The sequence below is a fragment of the Abramis brama genome (genome assembly GCF_963993115.1).
Source record: "Abramis brama genome assembly, chromosome: 22".
Taxonomy (NCBI): Eukaryota; Metazoa; Chordata; class Actinopteri; order Cypriniformes; family Leuciscidae; genus Abramis; species Abramis brama.
In genome coordinates, this window is record NC_139984.1 from 18,557,611 (window position 1) to 18,574,535 (window position 16,925).

General features: G+C 42.9%; 2 protein-coding genes across 4 annotated transcripts in view; one reads left to right on the forward strand and one right to left on the reverse strand.

The window, feature by feature from the left end:
* samd11 (sterile alpha motif domain containing 11) overlaps positions 1 to 13,142 on the forward strand; it is a 60,177-nt gene extending 47,035 nt beyond the window's left edge. For 2 of the 3 annotated variants that reach the window (XM_084099587.1, XM_084099589.1), the window contains 7 exons: positions 385 to 529; positions 6,018 to 6,130; positions 6,691 to 6,769; positions 6,981 to 7,705; positions 9,611 to 9,735; positions 10,171 to 10,281; positions 11,367 to 13,142. In XM_084099587.1, the coding sequence (XP_083955713.1) occupies positions 385 to 529; positions 6,018 to 6,130; positions 6,691 to 6,769; positions 6,981 to 7,705; positions 9,611 to 9,735; positions 10,171 to 10,281; positions 11,367 to 11,609 (1,541 nt within the window). In that variant the 3' untranslated portion in view covers positions 11,610 to 13,142. The remainder of the gene's footprint in view (positions 1 to 384; positions 530 to 6,017; positions 6,131 to 6,690; positions 6,770 to 6,980; positions 7,706 to 9,610; positions 9,736 to 10,170; positions 10,282 to 11,366) is intronic. The other variant, XM_084099588.1, reaches the window with a different exon arrangement.
* A 1,922-nt stretch (positions 13,143 to 15,064) lies between these two features.
* The window catches only part of noc2l (NOC2-like nucleolar associated transcriptional repressor), a 29,288-nt gene continuing 27,427 nt past the window's right edge, over positions 15,065 to 16,925 (reverse strand). The window contains exons 18-19 of the mRNA XM_084099590.1: positions 15,601 to 15,696; positions 15,065 to 15,458 (exon numbers count right to left, since the gene is read on the reverse strand). Coding sequence (XP_083955716.1) covers positions 15,328 to 15,458; positions 15,601 to 15,696 — 227 coding nt within the window. The 3' untranslated portion in view covers positions 15,065 to 15,327. The remainder of the gene's footprint in view (positions 15,459 to 15,600; positions 15,697 to 16,925) is intronic.

Genomic DNA, 16,925 nt, shown 5'->3' on the forward strand with positions numbered 1-16,925 from the left:
ATTGACAGTCCTCATTTTATTTTTCTTAAGGTTTATTGGTTTTAATGATGGGTAGAAAAAAAAAATGCTTTTATCAATAAACAATATGCTTCATCTGCAATTACACTCACCTTTGTCCCATAATGCTCAGCGATTCATTGGGAGCCCCATGTTGAACAGTGAAGAAGTGACTGCAGTAGATCACCTGTGTTTTTCTTTAACTGATTAAAAGTATTAATTTGTGAGGAAGAGTGTGAAGTCTTGCCTGTGTGGCATGTAACATATTCTGGGACTCTTGGACTAAATCTTACTGTGTTGGTTCAGAGCTAGACTGACAGATTTGACACTGACAACACAGACCGGACGAGTTTCTCGATTTAACTGGTCTGTTCATTTCATTCACAGAGCTGCTGCGCGTGCGTCAGGAAGCCATGGCTGCCGTTAGAAACGCGGGAGGAATGGAAGCCCACGTCCCCTCTGCAGGCAGCTCCTCCAGCCAGCGGCGCAAACAGGGCCTTCCTCAGCACAGAGACGCACAGTTCCCTGAGCGGTAATACACATACATAACATCATACTTTCTGGATTATCTCTTTTGCACACTTGTTCAGCACACTTTAATCTAAATTGTTAGATTTTAGACTAAATGTATGTTAAGTCTTTCACATTAGTCTCTCCACCTCTTGCTCTGTGATGGGCAAACGTATTACAGCCTGATGTGGCGTCCATATCAGACAAGATGCGACAAGCAATCTATCACTATCACAACTAATAAGAGGATATTTGATGTTTACTGTACAGTTATGTGGCAGAGGTTTTGGGCTAATGAGATTTCACTGTTCTACCAACAAAATATCCTATCTCATGGTGTCATCTCATGTAGGAAAAGCTTAGATTTTCCACAAAAGAGATCACTTTAGTAAGTGGCATCTGGTTAAGACAGTGGCTGAAACCACACATATGCTTTCTTGACTCTATATTGTCGTTTAAAAGTGGATGAGCTGTATATGTGCATGTGAGTGTGCGTTTGGTTGATAAATGCCCTCTGCTGAGTGGAAACCTCTGAGGCGCACTTTAAGAACACGGATACAGGAAAAAATGCAAAGCTTTAAAATAACATGAATATTTTACATTAATAATGAAGCCAACATCCGACTCTAATGAATACTGCATGCGTGTTGGAGTGGGTGACTGCCTGCCGAAGAGAAAAGAGGGAAAAATTAAATTATGCACCAAAGTAACGGAAGAGTGAAAAGGGAGGGAAAAATGGAAGTTGGCGTTAAGGCCACGGAAAGAATAGAAAATCCACTTAATGGGATGTGCCAGTGGGTATGATCTCAGCGATGACCTCTTCGCAACCCTGTTCGATTTGATCTTGTCAGGAGGCATTTATAGGGCTCAGGACTGAACGGGTCGCTAGGACAACACACGCCGTTCTCCTTCCTGCAATGCCCCCCCCCCACTGAATTGCTCTCCTCCTCCCTCTCTTCCTCATCTCAGCAAGGCCACTGTGCTCGCGGCGCTCCCCTCCGCCTCCAAACAAAGCCCAGGCAGCGGGAGTAGGCAGGTAATTGCTTGTCGATTATTTATGTGGCGCGGGAAGCTGGAGGATCGATAATGGGCCAGCGAGGCGAGGCGGTAGGGAGGAAGTGAATTGGGAGGGGTCACCCAGCGTGGGTGGGGGAACTCTGTTCGGTTCCTGGCCCAGCGCAGCATCATGTCAGGAGCTCAGCGTGCAGCTTTGACCAGCCAGCCGCCGCAGCTCCGCCAGCTCACGGTAATTAGCCACACAGGACCGCTGATGTTAACGAGGCCTGCACACTTCCTAGGTTGTGGGTGAAAGGAGGGAGGGAGGAAAGTGTTTTTTCTCGCTCCTACACACTCATTTTTTTGTTCATTGGTTCTTTAACCCTTTGTTTAACCGTTTAGTTAGAGCTCAGAAAATTTTAAAACTGTTTAAATGTACATTTATGGGTTAAATAACCCAAAATAACAATTCTGTCATCATTTACTCACCCTCGTGTAGATACAAACACATATAACTTTCTTTCTTTTGTGGAACACATAAGGGGAAATTGTTTTCTTTTTTCCATGCAGTTACAATGAACTGGGACCAAAGATTTCAAGCTTCAAAAATCATATAACGCACAATAAACTTATTATAAAAGTGGTCTATATGACTTGGCACGTTCTTAAGAGTTCATGAGAATGAATCATTTGATTTGATTCACAAAATCAGTCTGAATGATTAATTCACGGAGAAACACTTTTGGATACTTAATTGGGGGTTTTATGTCCCATTTGAAGCTTTAAAGCTTCAGTCTCATTAAAATTGTATGTAAAAGAGTGACCAGTGCAGTCTTCCAGATTTCTCCATTTGTTCTCCACGTCATTTGTGAATATGACCGTGGAAAAATGATGACAGAATACTGGCATGTATGTTTGGGTGGGCTATAAGCTTTTAGCACAGATTGTGTGACATTGCTAACCCCTCTAAAGTATCGACAGAGAGTCTGCCAGGCTAAAACAGTGAGCCGGAAGCCATTCCTCAAGCTCACCTTTCTATCGACTCTCCATAATTGATTATCTGACGCCCATTAGTGGCTATTGTTAAAAACAAATCATTACCAAGATCAATAGTCCTGCAGCCATGGCTGGCCATTTGTCTGGGTTTAAATGGCAGATTGCATTTAGGGAATCTGCAAGGCAAATCCTAATGTGTTTGGCATGTGGGGCAGCACAAGCAACAAACAGTGGTCTGGGGTGGGGGGCTTTGGGTGAGCAAGAGCCTTATGCATTTTAATGTGCTTCCTGTGCAAATGTGTTCCCGCCTCGAGTCAAGGCGAGGCGGGCACGGTGTGGCGAGCGGCTAATCCCCCGCGCTCCTCTCATTAAGGGCCATCCTGTCAGCTCTGCTCCACTTTTCTCTCTCTCTCTCTCTTTTTCTCGTCTGGCCAGTTGGGTGCTTTGCCTCTGCCTTCACACACACACACACACACACACACACACACACACGCACACACACACACACAGACAACACTCCACACTGCCGTTGCTTTCAGGCAGGGAGCGACGCCGCTGCCACTCTGACAGGTCGTCACACACGAGCGAACACAAGTGGCGTCTACTTGCCCTACCGCTAGCTAGGTTGCGAGAGAGCTAGAGAGATCGACAGATAGAGAAAAGGAGAGATGGGGCAGGGTGGAGGAACGGAGGCAGTCCTCAAAAGATGTAGCGGTAATTAAGCCTGTAAACGGAACTGCAGTCAGTGTAACAATAAATTTTAAAAAAGCTGCCTCGTGCAACTTTTTTAAATGTTGAAATACTTTTATCTCTATTTAAAGGGATAGTTCACTCAAAAATGAAAATAATCATCATTTACTCTCATGTCTTTCTAAACCTATGACCTTTTTTTTTTTTTCTGTAAAACACAAAAGATGTTCTGATGTTTCAGTTGCTTTTGTCCATACAATTAAAGTCAAGGAATTAGATCCCAATTACTTTCATTGTATAGATTAAAAAAACATTGAAAATATATATTTTTTATATATCTTCTTGTGTGACAAAATGTTCATATCTCTTTAAAGCACAGAGAAAACTAACATGCCAACTGGAAAACCTGTTTGGAAATATTCATTATTTTTGCAATTTCGTCTGGTGTAGCTAGTGGAGCACTAATTACACAATGCAGCTTTAAATTTTTTACATTTCGAGTATTTTGTGAGAATACACGTTAAAACAGAGTCATAATCCCTGCCCCCCAACATATCGCCCTGTTTTTTTCTTGTTCTCTTTCAACCCCATTTTTCTTTTTCTGTCGGCCAAAGACCCAGAGTGAAATGGTTAACGCTTGCCTCATTCCAAAATTGCTTCCTATAAAAGGAGAAGCACGTCTGCCGGGCACGTCTCCCCATGATTACAGCTAATTACTATCGAGCGGACGCCTCGCGGCCCCAGTCATGCAGCTTTAATTGACCGTTATTCATCTGTGGGCCGCGCAGGGCGGCGCAGAGTTTGGCAGGCCTGGCCAGCGCCGCCCGGGCTAATTGTGAGGCCTGAGGGATTAGGCCAGGTGATTACACACTTCACAGTGTAATTACATAAGCATGGCTGGGCTGCCGGCCCGACTCCCGGCCCCAAGGTCACGCGCTGCCTTCTTCCAGATTAATTGGAGCTGCCACAGAAGTGCGAGGCACCGGCGGAAAGCGGTTATACGATTAGCATTAACATTTCAACAGCCGCCCAATCGATCGATGAATTCCCCCCTTTGTGTCTCTCCACACCTTCCCCAACCCCTCTATTTACACACATGCTTGTTCCGCTTGTACCTGTGTTTTTAGATTTCTTCTTTGTTTTTGCTCAAGGAAGACATGCAAGGGCTATTTAGCTGAGTAATTGCGTAAAACCTAAGTAGAGCATAGCAAAATATGGCTTCTTCTCTCATTTCAGATGGGGTTTTTTTGTTTTCCATCTCTTCTGTTGGATGTTTATGTGTTTGTGTTGCACTGCATTGCTCAGTCTCTCTCCCCCTGGAGCAAGCGTTGCTCAGTCACAAGTACAAAGCAACCGCGCTGTTCTTTCGCTTGCTTTAGGTGTGTTGGGTTTCATTTATATTTATGCATGTGTGAGCGCGTGTGTTGGGGGGCTCAGTGAAGAGTTGCAGTAAATGGAAGGGCTTGCATTGGCAGAGGAGCAGTAAAAAGCTTTAAAAAGACACCGCAGGATTTGCCTGGATTTCAACACCTCGCCACTAGCATACTTCTTCATATTTTTCCTCTCCCTCCTTTTCTCTACTTACCCCTCCTCTCGTTTTCCTTCTTCCCTGCCAGGGCTCTATAAAGGCGGCTGCAGTATTGTATATGAACAGCCTGTGTTCTCCACCTGTACAAAAGGAGAAAAATTTAATTGAGGCTACGCGACACGCCATCTTTTTATTGGCTGAATACGGCGGAGGGAGACAGGAAGAGGAGGGGGATGTGTGCGTGTGTGTTGGGGTGGAAGAGGAAGAACTGTGTTAATTAGTGGGTGCTTCAGCCTGTAGCCCGGGCGAGGCTGGGGGGCCGCCCCAGCTGTCGGAGTATGACATGCTCTTATTGTGCATTCAGGCCTCATTACCAGAGTGGCAGGGCCACAGAGCGCAGCAGAGCAAGAGGGAGGGAGCGAGGAGATGATGGAGGTTGTGGTGGTGGGGTGAGGTGGGGTGGGGGGGGCAAGGATACAAACAGTGCCGCTGTCCACAGCGTGACAGGACTGATGAGGGGCTACGGTCGCTCGTGTGCACCGGAGGGAGCGATAAAAATAACTGATGGAAGAGAACGCAGCATTACCATAACACCACACAGCTATATTGTATCCGACTTTGGAAACCTGTATTGTAAGGATACCACCACACAGAAGTAACAGATTGTTGACAACCTGTTCATTACCATAGCACCGTACAACTGTACCAGACTCCTTAAAAATCCTGAATCATTACCACAACAGCACACAGCCGTATTAGACTGTTGGAAATCTATATAGTTAGCTTTCCAAAACACAGCCATAACAGACTGTTGAAAATCTGTATCATTACCATAATGCTGTACAACTGAACCAGACTGTTGATGAACCTGTATCATTACCGTACCACCACACAGTCATATCAGACTGTTACAAGCCCCCCTTTTTTAATACCATAACACCACACAATTAGGAAAGTGCATGTATTGTGTAAGTAACAATTTCGTGAAGTCAAACATGACATATTTACAGACCCCAAGACAGACTCTACTGACTTCATACATGGTTTAGTCTTATTGAGAATGATACATGTGTGTACGTTATTTTAAAAAATTAATAATAATCATAATCTGTTTATATTTTGTACATACAATTTTTCTTTTTGAATATCCCGTTTATGAAAAATGTATCCTGTAGTATAAAATAAAATGGGTTATAAATGTTGTTTTGTATTGACTTCAAGCAGGTTGTGAAAGACTTGTATGTATACAGTAGAAAAACAGTAGCAGTTTGTTAATGATGGTGTTTTTTTTTGTGCACAGAGACATATCGCACCCTCCATTGCTGTCCCCACAGAATGCTCCTCATATTGCTCTGGGGCCTCACCTGCGTCCCCCGTTCCTGGGCATGCCTTCTGCCCTCTGCCAAGCCCCAGGTGAGCATTACCTCTACAAGATGTTACACACACATTTACTCCGAACTCATTTAACCTGGGAGTTTTTTTGATGTGGTATTGGTTATATATACAGTGATATATGCAATAGCATTTATTTTCAATTAATATAGCACAAGTGGGCTTTTCAAACAAAAGGTTAGGTTTGAAATTCAACAACAGATCAACATTAAGGCAAAATTATTTGGACACTTTCTGATGCTCAAACATAGGTGTAACATCCATAGTTAATGTGATGAACTACACCTGTGTTACTCTGCTAGGACACCTGTGTGAACTTGAGGAGGACTGACTTCATACATCCACTTAAAATTACCTTGAGATCAGTTGGTTTAAAAAGTAATTAAAAAAATTCCTCAAAGAGGAAAGGTCTATCATCATTTATTTTGGGGCCACTGTATATATCACTATGTTGAATGTGTATAATCTGAACACTTGATGTATATTGTATACAAACAGATGTATACCTTATTTATTTTTTAATGATAGCTGTAAAATGGGATGAATATGTTTCTCTTCCCTGTAAAATTTATGTTCTTTAGGTTATGGTTTCCTGCAGCCTGCTCAGGCAGAGATGTTCGCTCGTCAACAGGAGATCCTTCGTAAACAGAACCTTGCTAGGTAATATTATAGAGATGCACAGATTTATGTCTCAATCAACTACTACTTGATGTTTGAGCAACTGTTTGTACTATACCAAAAGATAGATTTAATTGATGATGCACACAAATACTGTGGGGAATTTTATATTATGTAAGTTACAATCTTTTTCTCAGGAAATGTTCATTTCCATGTTGCAGTGTGCCTTTCTGATTGTGGAATGTTCCTCCAGGTTGGAAATGTCTGCTGAGTTGTTGAGACAGAAGGAGTTAGAGAACCTCCACAGGCAGCGACTGCTGGCGGACCCATTGGGCCTGCATCCTGGGCTTCCTGCAGAACACCCTGCCTTGCGCAGCCTGCACGAAATCCCAGAGGGCCACCCACTCCGAGAGGAGCTCAATCGCCGCAATGCCATGCTGGTTTTGCGGCACAACAACACCCCATTACTCTCCCTAAACCACCAGGGGGCAGCAGTAGGCACTTCCTCTAAAGACCTCAGCAACAGGAAGAGCTTGAGGAAAGGAGGACCACTCCGAGGGGACCAACAAGGGGGTTTGTCTGAGACTAAAGAGATGCTCAGTGAGGGTTGTGCACGGGATGGAGAAACAGAGGGACAAGATGAAGACATGAAAGACTCTGAGATTGATGCAGAGGTTGGGGAAGATAGGCCTGAGAGGCTTTCCAAAGTGGACGGACATAGTCTCGGTTCGGAGGTGTGTCAAGGCAAGGATGTGACCAAGTCTAGCGAAACAGTGAAAGAGCTGGGGGAGGGGTCAGGGCGGCTCAGTGCCCCTTGTAGCTCCATTGGCCAAGAGTCACCGACCCACCACCTCTTCACATCAGGACTGAGCAAGAGTGAGGCCAAATACCTGCCACCAGGAATCCCACCCTTAACCACTTTGCCTGGACAAACGCTGCCCTTTACCTTTCCATACACCAGCCCTTACTTTCACACCGGTGAGTTCACAGCTGTTTAAAATTCAGATAACAAAATCTAATCATATTCAATGAGAGATATTGTATCTTATGCTACGTTCAGACTGCAGGTAAATGTGGCCCACTTCCATATGAGGTACTAAATCTATCTGATACAGGTCAAATATTTTGCAATGTGACCACAGTCTGAACAGTCATATCGGAATTCATGTGACTTTTACGTCACTCTAGAGCAACATTTGTCACAATTCTGTGCTCATGGGAGTCACTTCAAAGATTTTACATACCCGAAGTTATCAAGATAGTTGCGAAAAGGTAGTCAGTGAAGGACAGTGATGTGTCAGAACTCATAAGTATTACAGTGACAGCTCATTCAAGCAAAACACGAGGGCTCGTATCATAAATGTTTAAAAATTATTATTTTCTTTTTATATATTGCCTGCACATAAATTCACTGGCTTCCGCGGCAGATCACACTATAAATAAACGAGTAATCATTTACTTTAATGTTCTCCGAGTTTATTTCCGTATGACAGCGTGCTGTGTGACGTCTTTTTATCATTCTTTTGCACATGCTGGTTAGTTCAGGACCATGATCTGTTTGCACTGGAATCTGATATTGGCCACATTTAAAACAACAATGTGAACAGCTATACGAAAAAATCGGATCTGAGCAATAAATCGGAATTGAGCACTAAGGCTTGCAGTGTGAACATAGCCATGGAGACATACATTTCCAAAATTCCAAAGCACTCCTCATTTAAAATGAACATACAGAGCACTAGTGTTGGTGACATCATATGCCTGCTCCTCAACTATAAAAATCTGGAGTTCACATAGTATTCCTTGTCCTCAAAGAGACAGAAAGAGTGAGCAAGAGAGTTAGAGAGAAACTGAGAAATTGAGCCCAGAGTGCAAGCAAGCCCAGAGCAAGTTTTAATGGAAAATGAGTCTCCTAATGAGGAAGTGACCAATTCAGAGAGAGGCTGAGCTAATCTACCTCCGGCATTCTAGCAAATACTGAGCATGCAACATACAAAAAGATTTTGTATACAAAAATGCACTAGTATTCTAACATACAAACAAGTCTCATCTTACCAATGATATGATGAGACGGAGAGAGAAAAAAATAATAGTTTAAAAAAGTTTAAAAAAAAAAAAACTAAAATTCTGTTATTGCTCACTGCCATAATTAATTATTTACAATAATATGCAGGTTTCTCTTGTCTCTATAAATGTAAGTATATGGCAATCGCAGGTGTCAAGCTCCAACCCAGACAGCAACATAGTGTCTGCCCACATCCGGCCCACATCTGGGCCGTGTGGAATCCATGTGTACCAGATGTGGGCAGGATCTTGGCTGGCACTATTTTGCTGTCTGAAAAATAAATAAAAATAATAATAATAATACTATAAAATACCATGAAAAGTCAGGAACTTAAATGTACTTTCACTGGTAAATTTTGGAGCTTGACAGCCACAATTATCATCCACTTTTGTTGTATGGAAAAGAGTAGCCTGGACAATGTGCTTGTGTTCCAAAAAAAAAAAAGAAAAGGATTTTGAATAACATGAGGGTGTACAAATGATAGAATTATGTGGTGAAATATTGTTATCCACATTACAACGAAGCCAACAAGGTTTAAACCCACATTAATATCGAGGTAAAGACGAGTTTAACAAGCTTAAGAGTTTCTCCCCGTCTAACTGAATGAGTGCAGAGCAACCTCAGCCATCTGAAATGCATTACCTGCTCCAGCTGAGAGACCTCCCCCAGGAAGGGGCCCTGCCGCTGACCTTTACTAAACTCTGTAATAGGCAGGGTCAATAACAGAGCGGTGTGTAGGTGCAAGTGAGTGTGTAAGGGGACAGGGGGCCTTCTGTCTCTAATGATTTCTGCTTCCTCTCGGCCCGGCGGGCTCACAGGCGCAATGGGAGGTCTTTTTGTGGACGGAGAAGAGGCGGGAGCAGTCGAGGACATCAGCAAGTGGAGTGTGGAGGAGGTGTGCAGCTTCATCAGCAGCCTAGCAGGCTGTGGGGAGTACACACAGGTGAGGACAAGAGCAGGAGCAGAGCGTTGGATACCTCCTCTCCTGCCCCTGCCTTTAACAGGGGCTACTGGAGACATACAGTACAGCACAGAAGGAAGATCACGTGCTGCAATTTGTAGACAAGAACATTAGACCAGAATAGCTTGATTTAGTTGTTTCTTGAGTGTTCTTTAAAAAGTTAGAAGGCCGCTCTGCGCTGCTCTTATCTTTCTCACTCACAGCTCTGTCTCACACATCTCACCACACCGAATGTCATTCTGTCGCATGCTCAACGCATCAACAAAACCCCACCGTTGACCACAGCGCACCACATTTCACTGCAGATGCCGAGTATGCATGAACTTCCCCGTGGAATGAGTCACGTGAATTGTGTGCATGTTGAGTGAAATGGTCAATGTTCATCAACGTCAGCTGAAGCTAGGTCATCTATTTCAGGTCTTCAGAGAGCAGGCCATTGATGGCGAGACTCTGCCACTGCTAACTGAGGACCACTTGCTCAACAACATGGGATTGAAACTGGGGCCTGCCCTCAAGATCCGCTCTCAGGTAAAGAGAAGACCTGCTGTACCAGTGGTGTCAAATCCTGCTCCTGGAGGGCCAACATCCTGCAGAGTTTTATGCAGACCTTACTCCAACACACCTGCCTGTAATTATTTCACAAGTTTACATGTACATGAAATCAAATATAGTAATTTGTGCGTATTTGCCGTTCTGTCTGGGGGAGGGCTCAGAGCTCGGAATTTGGCCCGAACCCAGAGTACTCCCCCTCCTTGACTGGGATAGAAACCAGCCAAGAGTGAGGCGATGGGGTGGTGGAGGGATGCTGTGAAACTGTCGCAGGACAGAGGTGAGAGACGGCTATAACGGCTTCCTCTTGCGCTCCTCCTGAACTTTGTTAAATAAAACTTCATTAAGTATTCTTGAGACCTTGATTACTTGATTCAGGTATTTAAATGGGGTTATAGCTAAACTCTGCAGGAAGATAGCTCTCCATGTCCAGAAGCTGCAATAATAGTGGACAGATAAACAATAGGGAAAGGGTGGGCAACTCTGTCCCAACTGTCCTGCAGAATTTCTTTTGATCAGGGTTGGAACTAAACTCTGCATTACAGTGGACTTAGAGGGCCATAGAGCAAGGGTGTACTATCCTGCTTCTGTAGGGCCAACTTCCTGAGTTTAGGTCAAATCCTAATAAAACTTACTTGTACAAGCTAATCAAGGTCTTCAGGATCACTTAAAACTTCTGATCCGGTGTGTTGGAAAGGGATGGATCTAAACTTTGCAGGAAAGTTTCTCTTCAGGAGCAGGAGTGCATACTGCTCCTGAAGAGCCGGCTACAAAGGGGGCTGCAAAGATGGTCCATAATAAATGAACATATCAGAACTTCTGACCAGAAGATATTTGTAATTTTTATAGATTTTTTTTTAATGATCTTGCCCAGGGCCCCACAAACCTATAGATAGGCCCAGTTTTTTGTCTTGTTTCTTCATGTGTTATCACATTTCTTCGTTCATTATTCAGAGCAGACATGAACGCAATCATCTTGTATCACTGTTACTGTACATCCTTATGCACTTCCTGTTGGGTGTATGGTGTGAGAAATAACGCTGGCATGTGGCTGCTTTCCTCAGGTGGCGCGACGTATTGGCAGAATATTCTACATGACCAGCTTCCCGCTGGCCCTCCCGCTGCCGCCATCTGTTCTGCGCCCCACAGACAGAGACCCCCTGCCCGCAGAGACCCGTCCTCTTTCTACCGGCAGCACTTCCTCCCCATTCAGCGTGCCCCCTCCCGCCTGCCGCGCCTCCCCTAAACAGGAGAACGGAAACCCCTCCTCAGCGGGAGCCTACGACTCCACTAAACCTCCCTCGTAGAATTGGCCATTAAAACTCTTGACTGCTTCTCCATATGGCAGAGGCAGTGCTTCAGGGAGGAGGTAAAGACGGAAAGAGGGTATGAAGGGGGCCCTCTTTGAACTATTCTTTCCTTCCTCTTACCCCCTCTACCCCCCTCCCGAAATAAAAAGCAAACTTGAGGACCTTTATGTAGAGGCACTTAATCTTTTTAGGAAAAGTGTGGAGAAATGTGCAGAAAGAAGAGAGACACTGAAGAAATGATGCGGGCTGAAACAGCTCCACCCTTCGCAGCGACTGAGAGGAAGCCAAAATCCAAAGATGTGCAAATAGGGACTTGGGGACGAGACAGGAAGGGTTAGAGTGTGCGAGAGATGAACGTGAGCAGACAGCTGCTCCTAAACCGCATGCCAGAAGGAAGAGAGACGCATCCAGCAAGCGCACAAGGTACACATGCAAAATTCTTTTGTGTCAGACTTTGTAGGAAAGGATCATTCGCTGCAATGAACTCTTGTGGTAACCAACATTCTCGGGGAGCGGTAAACTTAGAAAAAGACACTTTTTTTTTTCTTGCGTTTACGCCACCTCCTCCTCCAACTTCCAGCCGTTTTTAAACTCTCTGGAGTTGGTTTAGCTTCGAAAGACTAAATCCTCCAAAGAGGATTAAATATAAGAACAGGATGGAACTCATTTGCAGACTTGACCAGTGCAACTATGCATTCCACAGTCCAAAACCAAAGATGGATGGATGTGGAATTTTCAAACGAGATCTAGTGTTGATCTCTCCGGTGATGAAACAAGGTACACATACAGGGCCATACTGAAGGAAGAGAAACTCAAAAAGAAAGATGTGTAAAGCACTTAAGACTTCCTGTGACCAAAAGCCATCAGCCAAAGCAATGGCCCACCCTCTCACCCGACAAACATCTGGGCCCGTTTTAGTTTCACGACCCCGCGAAAAAGGGCATTAGGAAAGGATGTACGTCCATCCCTATGCCAGTCCATAGATGGATTAATGCCATTGTGAGGTCACAATTACTGCTGTGGGAAAGACATGTTATCCTGAATTGTATAGAAACATGCTCAAGATGAGAATATACTGAAGATGAAATAAGTGGTACGTTTTGTTAAATGTAGTTGCACGAGTTAAAAATCTTCTTTATTACTGAACAAAATGTGACTGGGTGACTCGGTGTTACTTTTGTTCTTTTTCTGTTTGCTGTGTATTCCAGTTGTAATAATCATGAGCCCCAATCTTAAATGCCACTTCAGTATATAAATGAGGAAAAAAATATTTATAGAAATTTGTTTGCTGTAGTTAGAGCAACGAGATATTAAATTGTCCTTAAATTGATCCCAAAGAACAATACTTTTCTCTTTGTTGCAGGGAAATGGACGGCACAAAGCTCTTTATGCAAATCTTTGAAATTGTTTTTTCTTTTTAAATATGTAAGCAATTAATTAAAATCGTCACTAGATTTCCCATCAATGTTTTGTCTTCATCCTATTTTTCTATTCTCCGCTGGGTGAAATAAATCCTATTGAAAACTTAAAGATGCTTGTTTCTCTTTTTTTTTTTTTCTCCGAGTGATGTTTATTTCCAAACTCCTCCACAGTCATGCAGGGAGTGGCGGCCCCAGTGGATGGCAGTGGATGGTAAATCCCCTGGTTAGGGGAGTGTGAGTGTGTGTGTGTGTGTGTAGGGTTCAGGTCAACAACAGCTGTCAGAGCGTCAGGTTCAGTCACAGGCCAGGGCCCCTGTGGTCCCCGCCTAACCCAAAGAACAAATGACTCTCAGGGACGTCCACCATCCGCCTCTTAAAAAATCTTTTTCCTGCAACCGTGACTGTCAGCACCAGGTGCTGCTTGTGATACTGTGTACTTGAGTGATAGAGGAGTAAACCTGTTACCCAGACTCATGCAAACATGAGCACTGCTGCTCTAGTGAAAACTGAATGAAGCCCAGCTGACGTTTAGTCACGGTGGCCTGAATTTAACGTTGCCTGACGTTCTGAACAGCACCTTAAAGGGGTGGTATAATGCCCCTTTTTACAAGATGTAAAATAAGTCTCTGATGTCCCCAGTTTGAGTCTGAGTGTGTATGTTAAGTTTTAGCTCAAAATACCCCACAGATCATTTTTTTATTGCATGTTAAAATTGTCAATTTTGAGGGTGAGCAAAAACGTATTGTTTTTTTGTGTCCCTTTAAATGCAAATGAGCTGATGCTCCCAGCACAGCTTGCAGATATGCACTAAAATGTCAGAAACTGTTCTGCCTTTTATGTTCAAACCAAAGTCGGACTGTAGCTAAGTTTCCATCCACTTGTCAATCGAATTATCTGAAGTTTGGTAAAAAAACTCATGCGAATAAAGCTGGTGAAAGTGTGTTTCCATCCAACGGCTTTAAAGCGAATAAAAACCTGTGTGTAATGACGTCACATGCTGTTTTGCGATCAAATTGGTATATCGAATTGATTTGAGACATTTTAAGGTGTTTCCATTCATTCGCAATGAATCGCACAACATTCAAGCAAACATTTGCGAACAAAGTTTTGCTAGACAAAATGGATTTATACAAATAACGTTTCCATCAGCGTTTATCGCATAAGCTGTATATCGATCAAGATAAAATCCGATGAGACCAAACGTATTTCATTTGAGTCGATATTCATGAAATTCAATCGAATTTTACTGTTTCCATAAGGCATTTTTCATTCGAGATCACTTAATTTGGATAAAAACGTGTAGATGGAAACATAGCTAATGATGGAGAGATTAAAGAAGTGACAACATGTAGAATGCAACATGACGTTTCTGAATGGTCCTTCTAATTCACCTTTAAGACTTGGAATATAGCATGTCATAACAACTTTTATCATCACGTTAGGTTTAAAACTAGCCTTAAACTAGTCATCAGTGCATAATCTACCTCACCTGACTGAACTGTTTAAAGCTGCTACCAGCTGATAGTTAACTACTCAAGAACTAGATCCAATTCCTAAACTAATCACTCACAAACTGGATAAGACAACTCTTTGAATTGCACTCGCAAAATGATTTAACAAATAATCTAAATAAGGATGATTTTAATTTTTTTCGGTTGCACTATTCTAGTAGTTAATGTTTCTTTTAACCAATTTCCTACAGCACTACTAGAGCTGCGTGGAGTTCTGGCTGCTTTAAAACATTTAGAAAAAGCCAAGTGTTTTCAGAAAGTGATGTGAAAGCACTGAAGGGGAGAGATGTTCTGGCGAGAGAACAGGCTGCTCTCTGTTTTCTTCTCTTCCTCTCTCCCCACCTGGGCAGCACAGCCTGGCAGTGGATGATACGAGCGTTTGGCAGCCTGGTGCTCAGGGCTGACCCCGTGCCTCCACCTCCGCCTCTGGTTTACCCATTCACCACCCCTAAACACAAGCAGTGCCATCGGCACAACAATGCAACATATCTGAAGTACACCGAAGAAAAAAAAAGACACCTTTATGTGGTTTTAAAACAAAGTTCAGACCATCTTTAATTTGACAACATTATGAAGCGTTAGATGAAAAAGAAGTCCATCTGTTTTGTTGTACACTTTATAAAATAAAATGATGCAAAAAAGAAATGTAATAACAACAGGGGCTGTACATGGCACTTAAAGGAACAGTTCACCCCTAAATGATTCATGTCTTGGTGAGCTTGGTGAACATAACTGTATCAGTCATGTTTGGATGTGAAATAGAAATGTTCCTCTGATGTAAATTTAGTCCTGATCAGAGAGCTCTAGGTCCTCAACCTTATCTTCCTCTCCCTCAGCGACCTCCTTTAGCTCTGTGCTCAACATCTTCTTTGGTGCTTTGCCTTTAGAAGACGAGGGCTTTTTCTGGTCACCATCTGGAGAATAGAAAACAGATAAATGGTATGCTACATACAGTTAAGATGGTTGAAAAATAAGAGGGGGATCCTGAATTGAATACATAGAATATCTAGTCCTAAACAGAGCCAACCGTAGTTTATTACAGAAACATATAATCACCAGAATCATCCTCCAAGTCATCTACATCCTCTTCATCGCTCGGGTCTGAAAGGTCCTCTAGGCCTTCATCAACCTCATCAGAGTCGCCCTGTTCATCTGCAAAGAAAATTAGAAAATGTCTTCAGAACAATAATCATTTACATTTATTCATTCATTCAGTACAATTTCTAATCCAAATGGACTTCCTGATACAGAAAAAGTCAGATGAACAGGCTGATTAAATTTGCATTTTAAGGTTAACATCAAATCAAAGCAGACCGTTCCTGATTGTTCGGTGCATGTCACTTCAAAAAAATAGGAATCAAAGAAATCTTCATAACTTTTATCAAAAGTAGTAGTGATGCACTGAAACTTTGTCGACTGAAAATATTCAAACAAAACACCAAAAAACCGAAAAACATTTGGCTAAAATCATTGCCCAAACCGGTGGTTTAATTTACATTTATCTCAGAAATGCAATTCAATCAATCAATAGCAAGTTAGTCAGATAGAAAACAGTTACTATATACTTGAACTATATATACAGTGAGGAAAATAAGTATTTGAACACCCTGCTATTTTGCAAGTTCTCCCACTTAGAAATCATGGAGGGGTCTGAAATTGTCATCGTAGGTGCATGTCCACTGTGAGAGACATAATCTAAAAAAAAAAAAATCCAGAAATCACAATGTATGATTTTTTAACTATTTATTTGTATGATACAGCTGCAAATAAGTATTTGAACACCTGAGAAAATCAATGTTAATATTTGGTACAGTAGCCTTTGTTTGCAATTACAGAGGTCAAACGTTTCCTGTAGTTTTTCAACAGGTTTGCACACACTGCAGGAGGGATTTTGGCCCACTCCTCCACACAGATCTTCTCTAGATCAGTCAGGTTTCTGGGCTGTCACTGAGAAACACAGAGTTTGAGCTCCCTCCAAAGATTCTCTATTGGGTTTAGGTCTGGAGACTGGCTAGGGCACGCCAGAACCTTGATATGCTTCTTACAGAGCCACTCCTTGGTTATCCTGGCTGTGTGCTTCGGGTCATTGTCATGTTGGAAGACCCAGCCTCGACCCATCTTCAATGCTCTAACTGAGGGAAGGAGGTTGTTCCCCAAAATCTCGCAATACATGGCCCTGGTCATCCTCTCCTTAATACAGTGCAGTCGCCCTGTCCCATGTGCAGAAAAACACCCCCAAAGCATGATGCTACCACCCCCATGCTTCACAGTAGGGATGGTGTTCTTGGGATGGTACTCATCATTCTTCTTCCTCCAAACACGTTTAGTGGAATTATGACCAAAAAGTTCTATTTTGGTCTCATCTGACCACATGACTTTCT